This window comes from Poecilia latipinna, unplaced genomic scaffold (assembly GCF_001443285.1).
Source record: "Poecilia latipinna isolate Pla-1442-1.1 unplaced genomic scaffold, P_latipinna-1.0 Scaffold1800, whole genome shotgun sequence".
Classification (NCBI taxonomy): Eukaryota; Metazoa; Chordata; class Actinopteri; order Cyprinodontiformes; family Poeciliidae; genus Poecilia; species Poecilia latipinna.
The window spans coordinates 76,564-92,116 of NW_015114416.1; the positions used below are offsets into that span (position 1 = coordinate 76,564).

Genomic DNA, 15,553 nt, shown 5'->3' on the forward strand with positions numbered 1-15,553 from the left:
TCCTCTGCAATAATTTGCACAAATCAAGTTTTTCTTTTTAGAGGTAGACTGCCCAAAAAAATATGTACAGTATCTAAAAGATGTGTTGTGTTGATATATGGTAGCCTTTTGAATGTAAAGTTTCTGAGATACAATTGAATTTTATCAAACGAAGCAACGCTTAGCCGTTGTTCGAACTAAATCTGAAAGAAAAAGTAGAAATATGAGAGTGCATGTTTGAGAGCATTGTTATACCACATTCAGGGGCTTGTTTCAGCTGGTTTCGTCACATAATTCCTGTTCACATTAGCGTGATGATACACATTTGCTTCTCTGCATTCAGATTGGCATGTCTCTGTGTCACTGTGATGGACTGGTGACCAGTCCAGGACGGACACCATCCCCCAAGAAGGTAGGCAACAGCCTCCATCTCCAATATGCCCTACCCTGCAGGGAGTGTTAAATGTAGCTTTGCAGAAACATTCATGCTCACTTTAAATGACAGACACAAACTAAACTGCAGTGCAAAAATCCCCAGCTCCATGTCAAATTGATACGTGAAGCATCCTGCTGCAGGCTCTAATGCATCTCAGCAAAATGAATAATGCTGTGCTTGTGTTTGAAAAGGAAATGATTATGCGGGATAAACATCAATAACCATGTAAGACAAATTTTTTTTTTATATGGACTCATTAAGTAATTACACGCTATTTCACCTTTGATCTGTTTCGGAGACTTTTATTAATTGATTTGTAAGAGTGAAATCATACATTGTGTATATGTTTCCCATTTCTGCCTAAAAAAATGGTCATAATTTGCTTTGCATTGATTATATAAAACAATAAGAAATCTAAGCACATCTGATTTCCAATGACGGTTTCAAACATGGAGGAATGGGGAGATTTTCAATTGCCTCAGTGCAAGTTTATGGAATACAACTAAAGTGTGAGTTATGGACAAATGTCCATATAAATGAGATGACACACTTATATAGTTTCAGAGTTTCACTATCTTTTACTTGAACTCCAGGCGCTGTGAAGCCACAAGACATTTCTCCAAAGACGTTTCCTCAGTCCTCTCTCAATGGTTTGTTAAGGCTTTATGTGAAACTTTAACAAATCTTTCTTGTTTTATGCCAACAGAGCTCCGTGTTTTCCAGCCGCTGTTATATAAGATGTAAGTGCTATTTTTGAGAGTGGTACAACTCTGTGAGTAATCAGCCTTGATTTGTTTTGAAAGGACACTGTTTTTTTTTTTTTTTTTACTTCAAATACTCTCCCTGATATAAATGTCTCATAAACTTGAGGGTTGTTATGTAAAATGACTTCATGTTATACCCCAAATTTAGCAGGAAAAAAAAAAGTTAATTTGTTGTTTAGGTCAATTTAATTCAGTTCAGTTTATTTCAGTGGTGCTAATTCACAACAAACATAAATGCAATCATTTTTACAAAAAAAAAAGAAAGAAAAAAAATCCACTACATAGAAATATCCAATCTAATAACATACAGTAGTTAGATTAAAATCTATTTATTCCAGGTGGAACCTGGCAGTCAAATTTACTAATTATGCCTGGTGGTAAAAAGTTTTCTATGTAGGGAAATCCAGCCGACTGCACTGAGACATTGACTAATTAAACATGAATGTAACCTTTCACTTACAAAGACTGTAGAGTTTTAAAATGAGCAAGCCATCTTGAAGCTTTCTACCTGCTTCAGACGTTTTTCAGCTTCTGTTTGTGTCTAATTCTTCTCCAACATCTGACCGCCATCTGCTGGCTGCTGTGTGAGGTTTTCCTTTTTATGATCAGTCTCAATGCCAATCTAACAGAGAACACATTGTTATAAAAAGTTTGGATGTCTTCTAAATAAAAATTGAAGGAAAAAATTGCTCTTAAAGTCTATTTTACACATAAGTAGGAAGGAAATTGAATAGTTAGAACATCATGAGAGCAACAGTAAAACAGCAAAGGAACCCAAAATATAAGCAGCAATCAGTCAAAATCTTGTAGCTCAATGAAAGGGAGAATGAGAGAGTTTTGGAAGGATTTTTCACCAAAATAAGAGAATGGACGGACCTTGGAAAACAGCTGTATTGATTGAATATTTAATCAAAAGGTATTAAGCAAAAGCTTTTGTACAATGACAATAAAACTATCTAATCAAATGTTGGCAAACACAAACACAATTTTACAGATCAGTTAGGTAGGGAATATTAACAATTTGGCAACACAGTCAGCAAAAGGTTCAATTGACAGAATTCAAAGGAGAGCTAGTGTTCTCAGAAATGCTGAAATCCCCTGCAGTGCACATGAAGGGACAATAACAAAACCTATCCAGTAGAAATAACATACCGGACTTAATATATACAGAGAACAAATTGATCATGTAACATTAATTGTGGTTTTGTAACAACCAAGAAATTAAACACAAGCAGCAGGACTCCATGGAGATTTACTGATAAAGACAACATAGGGGGTTCTTCTTCTAAAACAATGTTCATTCCGCTTATATGGTAAATTGCTGCTTCGTGTTGGACTGGATCGTGAACGCACCACCTGCGGGCAATAACACTTTTTATTGACAGTAACCTAACATATACACTTACAGCTTAAATACATTCAAACAAACATGCGCACACACTGTATTCCGTTCATAAGACCAGTTAGTTATAAAAATTAAATTTGTCAAGCCTTTACTTCATTTGTAATTTGTTTGTTTTCTAACCTGCACTCCTGGCCAGAAGGTGGGGCTACTGCGCCGCTCAGCTACTCGCCGACCAATGTAGAATAAAACAAGGACGAGGGCGAAGAAGAACAGAAGCAGGCGAGGACAACAACTTTTGGAAAAGATGGAAGACACTCAACCCCGACAAGTAATGAAATATACTTGCAGTTAATATAGATTTGTACTTCAAGAGTAGCATGCTTCACTCCCGAGTTAGCCTCAATCAGTAGCTAGATAAATATTACTCCAATAAAGATGCATTTGCACCAAGTCGTGGTTGCTTATTGTACTGCTAGCTCCTCAACGTGTTACCTAACTACTGTAAATGTGGATTGTTTGTATCATTCTGAAGCTTTACTGCGGCGCACTATTAATTTGCGCAGACTTCTGCATCCTCAATAACATGCGTCCATGCGTGGAGTATGGGGTTCTGTTTTGGCGTCCAGGCATTTCGCATTTCATTCAAAGCGCTTGTGGTCACCAAGTTTTGCTAATCGCTAATGTAGTAATGTAGCTAATGTGCCATCTTGAATTAAGATTCCGTTTTTCTTTTTCTTTTTTTTTTTTTTTAAAGCTTCATGTAACCATCCAAAGAGGAATGACCTTCCCGATTGTGGAGAAATGCATGACCTGCTGCTTTCCAGGTCTGTATCACTGTCCCTTTTGCACACCGGCCTTCTTCAAGCCTGCGAAGCGCTCCAAAGTCATGCTCCATTTAGAGTATCACCTGAAAAGAGCCTGTCATGTTGGAGGTAATCTTCTTTTCTCTTTTCAAGGGAGTAGATGAACAGATTTTACAGTACTTTATCAACGCTCTCTTTTGTTGGTCTGTTTTTCAGAGTACACAATCCATAAATGTGGACTGGACTGCGCCAAACGACCACACTACCATTGTCTGTACTGCATAGCCATGCTGGGAAGCAAGCACGATTTCAACAAACACATCGAGTTCTGCCAAGAGATGCAAAAGAACCACGACGACCCACAGGATGGAGCTTCACTAGTTAAAAGAGGCAAAATACTGATTGATGGAGAGAAAGCGGTTTCCTCATTTTTCATGGTAAGAAAACTGATGTCAGCAAATGCTCTGGCAACTTCTGATTGATCTGTTGGACTCCTAAGATGTTGCATTCAATGTTTGTCAGTATCACTTCAAATTGTTACAGTCTTTTCATTTTGGTGTAAATGTCTCTGCAGGAGACCCATGATAGCGAGAGTGAAGACATGGCTCTGGATTCCCTGAGCAGAGCGGAGCAGGAAGGGCGCAGCAACGTGTTGGGCATGGCGATCGGTGAAGATACTGCGGAGAAAGAGGGAACGTTTGGTCAGCTGGCCGTGACCAAACGGGACAAAATGTTGCAAGTGAACTTGGAGAAACCTCAGGACTGTGACGAGTTCTACTTCATGAACCTGGTGAAAATGTTCAAAAAGTTGAGTCCCGCAAAGAAGACTGAGGTCAGGATGAAAATCGAGAGGGTTCTGTTTGAAGCAGAGTTCGTGTAGAAGTTTGACATTTCTTGTTGATTTCGAGAAGAAGACGCGAGTTAGCTTCATCGCTACACATGATTGGAGTTATTGGATCTGTTAGTGCGGGAATATTTTGCTTCTAACAGCGTTTTTTTTTTTTTTTTTTTTTGGCCCAGGCTGCTTCCTCCTAAACTTTTTGCTGTCAAAAATCCAGTAATAACTGTAGTACTTGCTGAGGCTAATTTTGGTAGCAAAACCTGCAAAATCTCAGCAGTCAAGGCAAAAACCTTAACAGCTTCTATATGCAAACATTTTACAGCACTACATATGCTGCCAAAGTGAGATTTGCATTTCACAACCCTTTTCAAATTTCATGCCACTTTAGACTTATGAAAACATCAAGATTGTTATGCTTTGAATGCGAATAACTTCAAAATACACAAGGGCTTTGAAACCTGGCAGCATCAAGGGTGGAGGGAAATTTTCTTACACTAAGCACCTTTTTGCATAGCAAAGTGGTTCCCCCCCCCCAAACATAAAATGTCACACTTGTGAGAGGTGAAAACTGTCATAACAGGAGATATAAGACCTGTACTGTTCACTGCAGAGAGATGGTCCTTAATTGAATATTTGTGCACCATAATGAAGACTGACCCTCACATACTCAGTTGCAGGACAAATCTGACACTGCTGCACCAGTTATTGTCAAGCAGCTGTTCGTCCAACCTGAATGTTTTTCATTCAAAGTAACTTTCTATCATGACTCAACTCAGACCATGTTCAGTGTTTTTATGTTGAACGATAACCTTAGGTGTTTCTCTGCGGCGCTGCTGCTTGTCAAAGATTGTATTGACTTAAAAATGGCTAAACAATGGATTTATTCATAATTCTAAAACTCATTTCATACAGATCACCAAATGTGTGAATATGTTAATGTTTTTTTTTTTTATATTTGTATATATGGATTTTTTTTAATTGCCTTACAAAATTAGAAAAAATCTGCAGAACATCAAGTCTAACACCTTATACACATACAAGAGGGGAGATTAATTTCCTGCAGAATGAAAACATGCATTAAACACATACAGGACTGATTTAATTTCTGCTAAGATTAGTTCACTTTGAGGTTTGAGGTTAGTTTTTGAGGTGAAAGAAGATAAAAGTGAGACTCCTGAAATAAATTGCTAAGTTTCACTTGACTACTACCTTGGTTTCAGAGTTGCTTTTTGGTGATGAGCCCCTGACACTGCTGAGGTCCTGAGGAAGCAGCCTCCACCGCTCCACGGTGTTTGACCCTGGATGTCGTCCTTGACGCATCGCAATTCATTATCCCCAGGAAGGAATAGGATTCAAATCGCCAGGCAATGACAGTTGGGTGACACATTTCAAAACACATGCACAGAGCACACTGAAGAGATTTTGTTTAACATTTATTAACAATCTTAGTTCCAGATCAACAAGGAGTTAAAAAAAAAAAAACTGAACAATCTTTTTTTGTTTCTGAATATTTTCAATATATTTCGTGTTTGTTGTACATATCAAATTAAAGCAGTTACACACAGAAAATTATGTAAATGACATAAAAACCATCAATCAAGAAACCAATTCAGCTATCTAATGTTGGATATCCTCTTTATCTGGGGCAAAAATACAAAAAAAAAAAATACTCGCACTGTGTTTCACAACTCCTCAAATATTTTTGCAAGTTTTGCATAAGTCAGAGATCGCCAAAATGGAGCCTAGCATTTGTTCTCTGCATACTGTTAAAAACCATGTCAAATCCTTTCAGGCTGTAAATTACCCAAATGAAAGACATTTATATATATATATATATATACACACATATATATACACGGTCCAAAGCTATTAAAATTAGAACTAATCAAATAAGTGCTTTGTAATTCACCAAAAGGCTGGAATGTCAATTAATGTAGCCATGTAAACATAAAAAAAGTCACTAACGAGAAAGTGCTATGAGTGTTAATGTCCAAACTACTCGGGAGACGTCGTCTCCGCAGAGCGTCGGCAAGATGAGATCCACGTTCCGTGGAAGAAATGGACGAGGGAAGATCAGCGGTTTAGTCATCGCAGCCCAGCAGCTCCATGCGTAGAGTGATGCGCTCGTGCCATTCCCAGGGAATGACTCGGACGTACTGAGCGTAGAACGGCGGCTCGAACACGTTCTTCTTGTGGGAGTTGTTGTCGATGTTTCCCTGGAAAATCTGCAGATAAGAGTTCAAACCAAACTTTTAAGCATCAAGCAAAAATAACTGCTTAGGTTTTTAAGGTAAACACTTGAGGAAGCCGAAGTATTATGATCAAGCTGAAACATAAGTTTCATAAAAGTTAAACACTTATCAGACTGAGCAGCAACGTCTGCCTAAAAGCTCACAACCAGAGAGGTGTTTCGGAAGAGAAGATTGAAATTCAGAAATCAGAAAAGAACACCTATAATATTTATCTAAATGTAACTATATTTACAGCAATAATTAAAAAGCTTAAAGCAGCTGAAACAGGGTGCTTTTTTTCTGTATTTTTACACATCTTTGCCAAAGGTGCCACGATTAGTGATAGATTTACAGAACAAAAATGCGTTATGGAAAAACATTTCAAACATTTATGCACGTCTGACCTGATCACGGCCAGTGTTTCCATCTTTAACGACGTTCCAAGACTCTCCATTATTGCTGTACGCGACTTTAAACTCTGAAACAAACTGCACCACCCCGAAGTCCTTCGCACCCTGAGTGATTATGCCTGTGAGCTGTTTTGTTTTACCGAGATCCACCTAAGGCGCGAGCAGAAGAAGAAAGAAACACAGTACGATTTTTTTCCGATTAAACTGGATTCAAAGGCACCGATCATCAAACCAACATCGATCGCTGATTTATTTTTTTTTATTAACCTGGATCCACTCGGAGCGATTGTTTTGAGTGGGAGACCAGGCGTTCGTCTTCCCCGCCTTGTCCAGCCGGGCGAACTGAGGGTGCCAGGTGAAGGTATCGATCCCCCATGTGCGGTAAGTGCTGGAGGCTGAAAGCTGATCATCTGAGATGAGTCGAGATTTCATTCCCAGGGGCTCGGAGCAACCTGCCGTGTTTGAATACACTGTGAATCCGAAGCAAAACGAAAAAAAGAAAAAAATAGGGGATGGACAAGGGGAGGGGTTGGGGAAATAAAGTGAAAGAGCAGAAAAGAGAGAGAAAAGAAAGTGAATACACCCAGAAGAAAAGAAGAATCAACTTTATCCAGCTTTTAAAGGACCCGCCGCAGATGATTTCAACCAATTTGACACCATGTCCTTATAAAAAAGAAAGCAGGAATCGAAAGAGGTAAAGAGAGAGTAGCAAAACGCAGATCAAAAAGAGAACAAAATTACTAAAACCTGTTTTAGTAAGAAACATTTACTCTGTTTTCCCGAAAAGATTTTCAGTCACAGGAAAGCGGATCAAATTATCGATAACGGCTTGAAATATGTAGCCGTTTCCCACTTGTTTACCATTTAGCTCACAGCCCACCAGCTCCATGCGCAGGGTGCAGGCCTTGCGACAAACGACGGGGATGATGCGTATGTACTGCGCCACGATGGGAGGGTCAAAAAGGTTGGTCTTAGTGCTGTCGTTGTCAACATTCCCCACAAAAACCTGCAGCCCACAAACACAAGGAGGAATAGAAAGAATTGAGTTCACCGAAGGAAATGAGAAATGAAAGTTAAGGTTTTGCTAAACAAAACTACCTTGTCTCTTCGTATGCCGTCTCCTTTGTAGGTGACGTAACTGATTCCATCCAGGCTGCTGGCCACTTTGAAGGCCTTGATGTATTCTGCCGCGCCCATGCGGCTGGCTCCCTGGGTGATGATGCCCGTCAGACGCATCTTCTTCTGCATGTTAATCTGAAGACAAACGGTGATTACATCGAAGGCTCATTGTCCCAGGCCTGAAAGCCTTCATCTTCACTTGTCTCACCTCAATCCAGGGATTCCTGTCGTGGCTGGCTGACGTCCAGGCGTTGACAATGCCTTGGTTGTTGAGTCGGGCCAACTCGGGGCCCCAGCGCTGCAAACCCAGAACACCATAGTGCACAGAGGACGCAGAGATCTGGGACTCCGCAATGGCTCCTCCTTCCATACCCAGCAGGGTAATGCAACCTAGGATGAAAACATCAACTTAGCTTCACAAATTATATTTCTCTTCCTCAGAGCTTATGCTTGATTAATTGTTTTTTAGTTTTTTTTAACGCAGAAAGTGTAACTGGTGAGCTTACGTAGCTGGCACTGCTTCCCGACATACGGAGACGGGCATTGGCAGGTGTAGTCCCCGTCGAGATCCCGGCAGGTTCCTCCATTTCTACAAGGATCTTTGGCACAGTCATTCACATCTGGAAACAAAAAAAAAAAAAAAAAAAAACACAGCAAGAAAATATTCAGCTCAGAAAAACTATGATAATTATCAGACATCTGATGCAGTGAGTGGTTAGGACAACTCATTATCATTCTTCCTCATAATTACAACTGGAATAAGTGATGTTGGGAGTTATTTCCAAATCTAACATGAAAGTAAATTAGTAAATGAGATGTTTGTATCATCACACAGGAGTTCACTTCATCCCCAGTAAAAACACAACATGTCTGCAGTGACATCCTGTGCCCAAATTTCGACACAGTGCACCCTAATCTCCACAAGATGGCACTGTTACACGGCAACTAGAGGCGCGATGACGCCATGAAACTCTCTGTAGACACTTCATTATGGTAGCGCTAGAGGCTGTTGTTTACATCTTCTTCGCTGCTTACCCGGTGAGTAAACAAACAGGTGTTCTGGTCACATGTTTCAGGAAAGCAGCTCACAGGTCAGAACTACCCAAATAACCCTTGCTAGAGACAGATGGGTCAGTGGCACATGAGTGACAGACAGATTATGCTGACCTGGAAGCCTGAACGTCTGGACTGAGAACCCATTCCAACCGAACCAGGTTGTTGTACCTCTCGTTGTTCACAAATGGATCTGCTCCAAACTAAAACGACCCACTGAATCACAGTCTACTGATGCATGCAGGCATATTTTATGAAGGTAAAATTACCTTCTGCTTATATTTCATTTCTTGAACTCTACTTCTATTGGTTGTTTATGCCTTGCATGTGGGACTATGTCCAAGGCAGGCAAGTAATTCTCACAAAAAGAGACGTGAGTACCTATGGTTGTTATTGGATCATTGAACTTGAATCTTCCAAAAGCACATAACGGTAACTATTGTTTTTGTTTTGATCATGTCCTAGTAACAGTAGTGATGGCAACGGAACAATAAACAATACGTGAAGTACAAAGAGCCGGAACTGGAAAATTCAAGCTGTAATGCCAACACCAGTCTGTTCTCTACAACAACGTCCAACCCTTACTTTAAAGTTGACTGGTTATTAATAAACCCTACATTCTGTAGGAGTCTTAATTTCTAGACGAATCAAGACTGGAACTCACAAGATTGGGCTAATGTGGCAAATTAAACAGTAAGAAGACAGATGTTATCTTTAAAATAAAATTCATTTGCTAAAAAAGTGAAAAGTATGTGGCAGTGATACTTTCTGCATGCTGACATTTGACATTTCTTTTTATCACCATGGGGCAGTTCGTTTGATCCAATGGGTTGGATGTTAACCAGGATGTAAAACTGCAAAGTCCTGGTCTGTGTGTTTTGTAGCTCAGTGTGGTATTCTGGGAGAGCCCTGCAGAGGATAGTGAGGGGAGCTGAGGTCATCACAGTGTACCTGCCCTCTATCTAGATCTATTTCAAAGAAACCTCATCAGACATTCCTCTCACCCCGTCTGCAGACTTTCTGAACCACTGCAAGGCAAATGTTACAGCAACACCAGAAAATGACAACTGTTTCTTCTATGCTCTTAGTTATGCAATAAAATAAGCGTCTAATAACATATTTTATTCATGTTGCTGCCAATATTAAAACCTAACATTAACTGTAACTGCCCCCATTCGCCCTAACACCCAGAGGATTTTGAACTAAAGCAGACAACATTGTTGATGTAATGCCAGGTGACTGTTTTGGTCTTATTCCTGTAAATGCTAAGAGGATTGGTCAAAATTTAGAAACAAATGCGTGACTAGCTGCGACATCACTGGCTCAGAGCAGCTTACATGCATTACAAATGATCTGGGTGAGAAACAGATACCAAAATAGGTTAGCGTATGGTGCCTTGTAAAACTATTTCTATCCTTTAAACCTATTCACGTTTCATTACGACTACGCACACTGGCAGGTCTTTTAGGGTGTATTTCCAACAGGTTTGCACATCTAATGTCTGACATTTCTGCCTGTTGTTCTTTCCAAAATATCCCTAGCTCAATTAGGCTGAATGGGAAGCTATTCCAATAAGCCATACTATTGCAGCTCTGACTGAATGTCCAGGGTTGTTTTCGTGCTCAAAACTGAATCTCCCCTCCTCTCATTTGCAGCCTTTAACAAATTACTGTTCTGTATTTAGCTTCATCCTTCCTCCCTGATCCTGCTCAAAAACCAATAAACACACCATGCTGAAGCCTTTGCCATGTTGCATGATGTGTTTGGATTGTTTGTTTACTTTAAAACTTTAAAATGAGTGCTGCTTTGAATGATGAGGGGAAAAAGGTTATTATTTTTATTTTCTTTTAGGAGTTCGACAGTCTTGCCCCACTCTGCCATAAAGTCCAGATTCATGGAAAACATGACTAACCCTTGTCCTCTGCAGACTCTACCAACTGAGCTGTGGATCCTTGCAGCTGCTTTCATCATTATTCAACCTTTTTCTGGATATTGGAATAAAGCAGATTACACTAAAAATGACCAGAAATGCTTCAGTTTCAAGTCCACGCTATGGTTTTATCTATTCAGGTTAGATGGGACAGGTTTGACCAGTTCAAACAACAAAGTTGCTTTGCAATCTCTTTGGTCAGATAGTGGGCTTTGTGGGAGGCTCATTGACTAAAGTATCTCATCTGTAAAGCAATAGAACCTCTGGAAAAAATTAAGTATAAATAGTTCTACAGTTTTGAGTATTTTCTTGAGTTTTTCTTTCATGTGTGTTTTCAAAGTATCCCTTTTTTTTTTTTGCACAAATAAAACATCTGTTTCTACTGTAATTGCATGCCAAGATGGTAATTGAAATTCTTCATGAGTTTGGGTCAAGCTTCAGCACAAATAGATGAAGTGTTGACCCTGAGAGGAGGAAATCTGAATGCTAAGAGACTTGGAGTGGGCTTTCACTGATTAGCCAAACAAAAACACCACAGATTCCACTGAATGAGACCCTTTCATGCATCTCCTGAGCAGGCACATCTCTTTCACTGCTGATGTTGTGCTAGCACTCCGAGAAGATCTCAATGAACGCCGCCTTCGTTTCATACTGCACAATTTTGCTTTTTTTTTTTTTTTTTTTTGCACGAAAAGTTAATATTCACTTCACTTGCACAAGTTTTTCTTTTTTTTTATTACAAATGCTTTTCAGTGTCTTCCTACAAAAAGAGGTTCCATGCCAGTACTAGGTAGTTTAAAAGCCCTTCATATATCTCAAGGGAAAGCAAAAACCAACTCTGGAGTTGTAATGCCGATCTAAAGTAGCAAGCAAAGGAAGGGCAGCTGCAACTCACTAATCTGGCAGTGCGCTCCTTCAAAGCCGGGCTGGCACTTGCAGACGTATTCATTGAAAACATCCCCTCGTCTGGTCGGAGCGATGACCTCGCAGGTGCCGTCATTCCTACACGGGTTAGGACTGCACGGTCCTGGAGGAAGAAGAACGGGTAAAATGTCTTAAGTCTTTTGCCACACGTGTTCACGAGCAGAACTCGCCTTCTCTACTCTACCTGTCTCCGTCAGGTTACAGGTGTCTCCACCAAAGCCGTCTGCACAGATGCAGATGAAAGGATCCTCTCCCACTCCCGTCACGCACGTCGCTCCATTGTGGCAGGCGTTCACCTCGCAGTAGTCGCCTTAAACACGAGAAGGAGATCGGACAATGTGAGGATGGCAGAGAAAACAATTTGCAAACGATGATCATAAAGTAAAAAATTACAACATGTGCTGCTGCTACTGGTTGCTCTAGTTTTGGTGCATTTATTAAAGAGAAACAAATGTGACATTTTACGACTTAATACTATAATCCTACTGCTTGCATGATGTTCTTGCTTTGAAGTTGCTATCTTCTAGGTTTGTAACTTGCCTGCATAACAACAACAACAACAAAGTCTCAGGACCAGAACTATGAATGTTAAGAAATGATGTCTGACTCGCTTAATAATACAGAAACATCTCAAATAAGCCACAAGTGTTTCTATTCTTAGAGATACTTTTTAAGCAACCTCGCCTGATTTCAAATTGGCCAAAAGATTTTACCATGACGATGGATTTAGTAAAAGTTTTGATGTGCCATTACTGATCACAGCCCATTGTGCTTCATTTCTGTGAAACTCATAATAAAAGAAGACAATAAAAAAAATCACTGATAGCATAATTTTCAACCTTTCTGTCATGGGGAGTATTTAATTAAATGCTATAAGCAGAGGAAACACAATGCCACGTGCAACAGAGCAGTAACTGCAAAACAGGGTTATGCTGTTCCACAACTAAAAGCAAAAGATTACAGAGATGAAACCTTTAGCTGATTTCTGCAGGCACTTTCTCAAGTTATCTCTACATTTTTTTTAACCTGCAAGTGTTTAGATTACAGGTTAAGTGAAGTTCCTGTGTGATCAGGAACTTTACCTGTTTTTATCTGAAGTTCAGATTAAGTAATATACAAACAGAAACAGATTTAGTCACAGAGTTTGCACACACACACACACACACACACACACACACACACACACACACACACACAACGAATTTTTGACTTGTAGTGATTGGTCACTTCATTTATAATTCCTTGAAAAGACAAAACTGATACAGAAACAAGGTTGTCCTGATCCTGATAAACGCCTGATGTGCTTTATTTTTTAAATATGTTATCTATTTTGTAAATGAAGCCAAAAATTATGGAAAAATTGCACATATGCACTAAAAAGGCGAGAAAAACATTTCAAAGCTCGACACTTTGAGTCTACAAGACACCACAAAGACCCAGTAGTTTCAACTGATATAAAAAAAAAATTTAATACTGGAAATGAAACATAAAAATTACAATAGACAAAAATGTGTAGACAGGTAAGAATAAATCATCATAACTTTTAGATATTTAAATATCTGAAAATAGTTTAGTTCGCCTCTGCGAACCCGTCAGAGACAACCGACGCTGTTTATCCTCAGGATTAGGATCGAGTGGGATTAGCTGGGTTGGACAGAAGCATGCAGTCCTTTCAGGACTCTGAGCAGTTACACAACATTTCAGTGCAGCGGCTGACGAGAAGCTGAGGATACACCTGACCAACATGTGGCAGATGAGCAAGGGCGCATATATCAGAACATGACGGCGAAAGAGGTCGATTCTTCGAGTAACCCAGAGCACCTGGTGGCCACAAAGCTGACCAGCACATTGTAATTCCTTCGGGTCAGCGGCACATCCGCAGGCTGGCCCTGCTGCGCTTGTTCCAGACAGGAGCACATATGGTGTTATTTCCTGCACCATCTGCACAACCTCCGACACCAGAAAGCAGTCACGGAAACGTAAACACTACAAAATAAAACAGCAAAACAGGAAATATATTTTCTCTTTGCGCATATCTTTGCCAACGGAAAGTGTCTTGGGTCACTCTGTATTTATTTCTATTTAGCATACAAACGGTCAGATGTTCTTTCTAATGCTGCAGTGCTCTTTGTGGTTTTTCTTGAACTTCTTTGGCTGCTGAATACAAGCAATACCAGTGTTGAACCTACACAACACCTTATCAATGGGTCAATTTAAATTAGACATTTAAATGCTTTGTTATTATCACATAAGGGAAACGTGTTCCCATCCTAACACCAAAAACAACACAGTTTGACAAGATGAAGCTGATTAGCAGAAACCTTTAACGTGTTTGTGCCATTTTTATGCTGTCAACATGACTTTCAGATCTGCCTTACTGTCAGATAGTTTTGTTTTTGTTTGGTCTTCTCTATTTGTTCTCTACTTGTTCTCTTTCATGATTTATTGAAACTACACTGATCAATATATCGTCATGTTCAGAGGTAGGGACGGGAAAAAAAGAGTTTACAAAACTGTCAATGTCAAAATAACAACAAAAAAAAACAGAGGAAATACTTATTGTGGGCTTTTCTTGAAAGATCACAAGTTTAGAAGCAGACTGTACAGACATAGGGGGATGACTCGTAATGTTTGCACAGCATTGTGTAGCCTGCAGTGTAATGCCAATGGCGCATAATACAAACCACACAACTCCAGTGCAAGCCTTTATTTAACCAACCGGTTTCTAACAGAAAAACAACAAAAACCTCTGCACAAAATAGACCTGAGTAATAACAGTGGTGCGTGTAATAACAGAGTTAAGTCACATTTAATGATCATTCGTTCATGACAATAATAACCTGGTAGCTAAAGGAAGGATTTAACTTGCGTATCAATTATAATTTAGCCTCATTCAGCAAAACATCTGAAAAAAAAACAACTATTGTTTCTCATTCATTAATTTCATATACTAATACCTGGGCTTATAGGCTACAAAAACAGGAAGTAAACAGACTCATCAGCTGTTTTTTTAATTATCATTTTTTACTCTATTGACAAAAATTACATCTCGACGGAAAAAGGAGAGCATGTTACGATGGGAAAAAAGAGCTCTGATGGAGTCTAGATTCAGTTGCAGAAAGGTTCCTATGAGCCAACACCCAAAAGCTATAAAATCTTACGAGAAGTTTTGAAGACAGTAAATCTGATTTGAGACGTGTCGTTTCAGATTTATAGAGAAGACTTACCTCTGGCTGAACACGCGCAAAGCAGCAGAAGGAAGGATCCTAAAGCCGCTGTAGTGATATTACCTATAACTTTCATAATTGTTTTTTCCCCCCCTTACTAAGTTTGTTCCGATGAGTTTTGTTGGGTTGCAGCTCTGCGCGTCACCCTGAATTCAACAAGCGCTGCTTTAAAGTGCTGTCGGAAATATCAGCATTCAGGCGGACTAGCTACTCCGGCGAGAGAGCTGGGATCTTTTTTCTGATTGGCTAATTCCCGGTAGAGTTTACGTCAATGCGACATAGTACTGGGAGCTTGGAAGAGGAAAGAGTTCAATATTTTCTCAGATTTTTTGCCTATTATTTCTAACATTATTTCTCTTTAAGACATTCTTAAAAAAGGGAATCCTCCAGAATCGTTTCTCTGCAACATGTGATCATAAATTACAATCACGGATATCATTTCTACTACAAGTCCAGTGGCGCCACCATGGAGGAGGGTCAGTATCCACCAT

At 39.7% G+C, this 15,553-nt stretch overlaps 2 protein-coding genes across 2 annotated transcripts; one reads left to right on the plus strand and one right to left on the minus strand.

Annotated features, from left to right (window-relative positions):
- Positions 1 to 2,763: 2,763 nt before the first annotated feature.
- LOC106934387 (uncharacterized) lies at positions 2,764 to 5,370 on the plus strand. Its single transcript, XM_015014249.1, has 4 exons — positions 2,764 to 2,852; positions 3,279 to 3,456; positions 3,544 to 3,764; positions 3,902 to 5,370. The coding sequence occupies exons 1-4, from the start codon at positions 2,829 to 2,831 to the stop codon at positions 4,205 to 4,207; spliced, it is 729 nt and encodes a 242-aa protein (XP_014869735.1). The 5' UTR covers positions 2,764 to 2,828; the 3' UTR covers positions 4,208 to 5,370.
- Positions 5,145 to 15,263, minus strand: LOC106934386 (lactadherin-like). The gene is made up of 10 exons (XM_015014248.1): positions 15,063 to 15,263; positions 12,020 to 12,145; positions 11,807 to 11,938; positions 8,435 to 8,548; positions 8,137 to 8,318; positions 7,908 to 8,063; positions 7,671 to 7,815; positions 7,077 to 7,279; positions 6,804 to 6,959; positions 5,145 to 6,393 (listed from the first exon to the last, which is right to left on the minus strand). The coding sequence occupies exons 1-10, from the start codon at positions 15,136 to 15,138 to the stop codon at positions 6,250 to 6,252; spliced, it is 1,434 nt and encodes a 477-aa protein (XP_014869734.1). The 5' UTR covers positions 15,139 to 15,263; the 3' UTR covers positions 5,145 to 6,249.
- Between the last annotated feature and the right edge of the window lie 290 nt (positions 15,264 to 15,553).

What these genes read in the sequence shown, in the direction of transcription:
- LOC106934387 (XM_015014249.1), top strand. Translation starts at nt 2,829, where the DNA reads ATGGAAGACACTCAACCCCGACAA. An exon ending in AAGACACTCAACCCCGACAA is followed by an intron (nt 2,853 to 3,278) that starts GTAATGAAATAT and finishes TTTTTTTTAAAG; the next exon opens with CTTCATGTAACCATCCAAAG. An exon ending in CGGTTTCCTCATTTTTCATG is followed by an intron (nt 3,765 to 3,901) that starts GTAAGAAAACTG and finishes ATGTCTCTGCAG; the next exon opens with GAGACCCATGATAGCGAGAG.
- LOC106934386 (XM_015014248.1), bottom strand. Translation starts at nt 15,138, where the DNA reads ATGAAAGTTATAGGTAATATCACTACAGCGGCTTTAGGATCCTTCCTT. An exon ending in AGGAGCGCACTGCCAGATTA is followed by an intron (nt 8,549 to 11,806) that starts GTGAGTTGCAGC and finishes TTTTGTTTCCAG; the next exon opens with ATGTGAATGACTGTGCCAAA. An exon ending in GGTGGGCTGTGAGCTAAATG is followed by an intron (nt 7,280 to 7,670) that starts GTAAACAAGTGG and finishes TCGGATTCACAG; the next exon opens with TGTATTCAAACACGGCAGGT.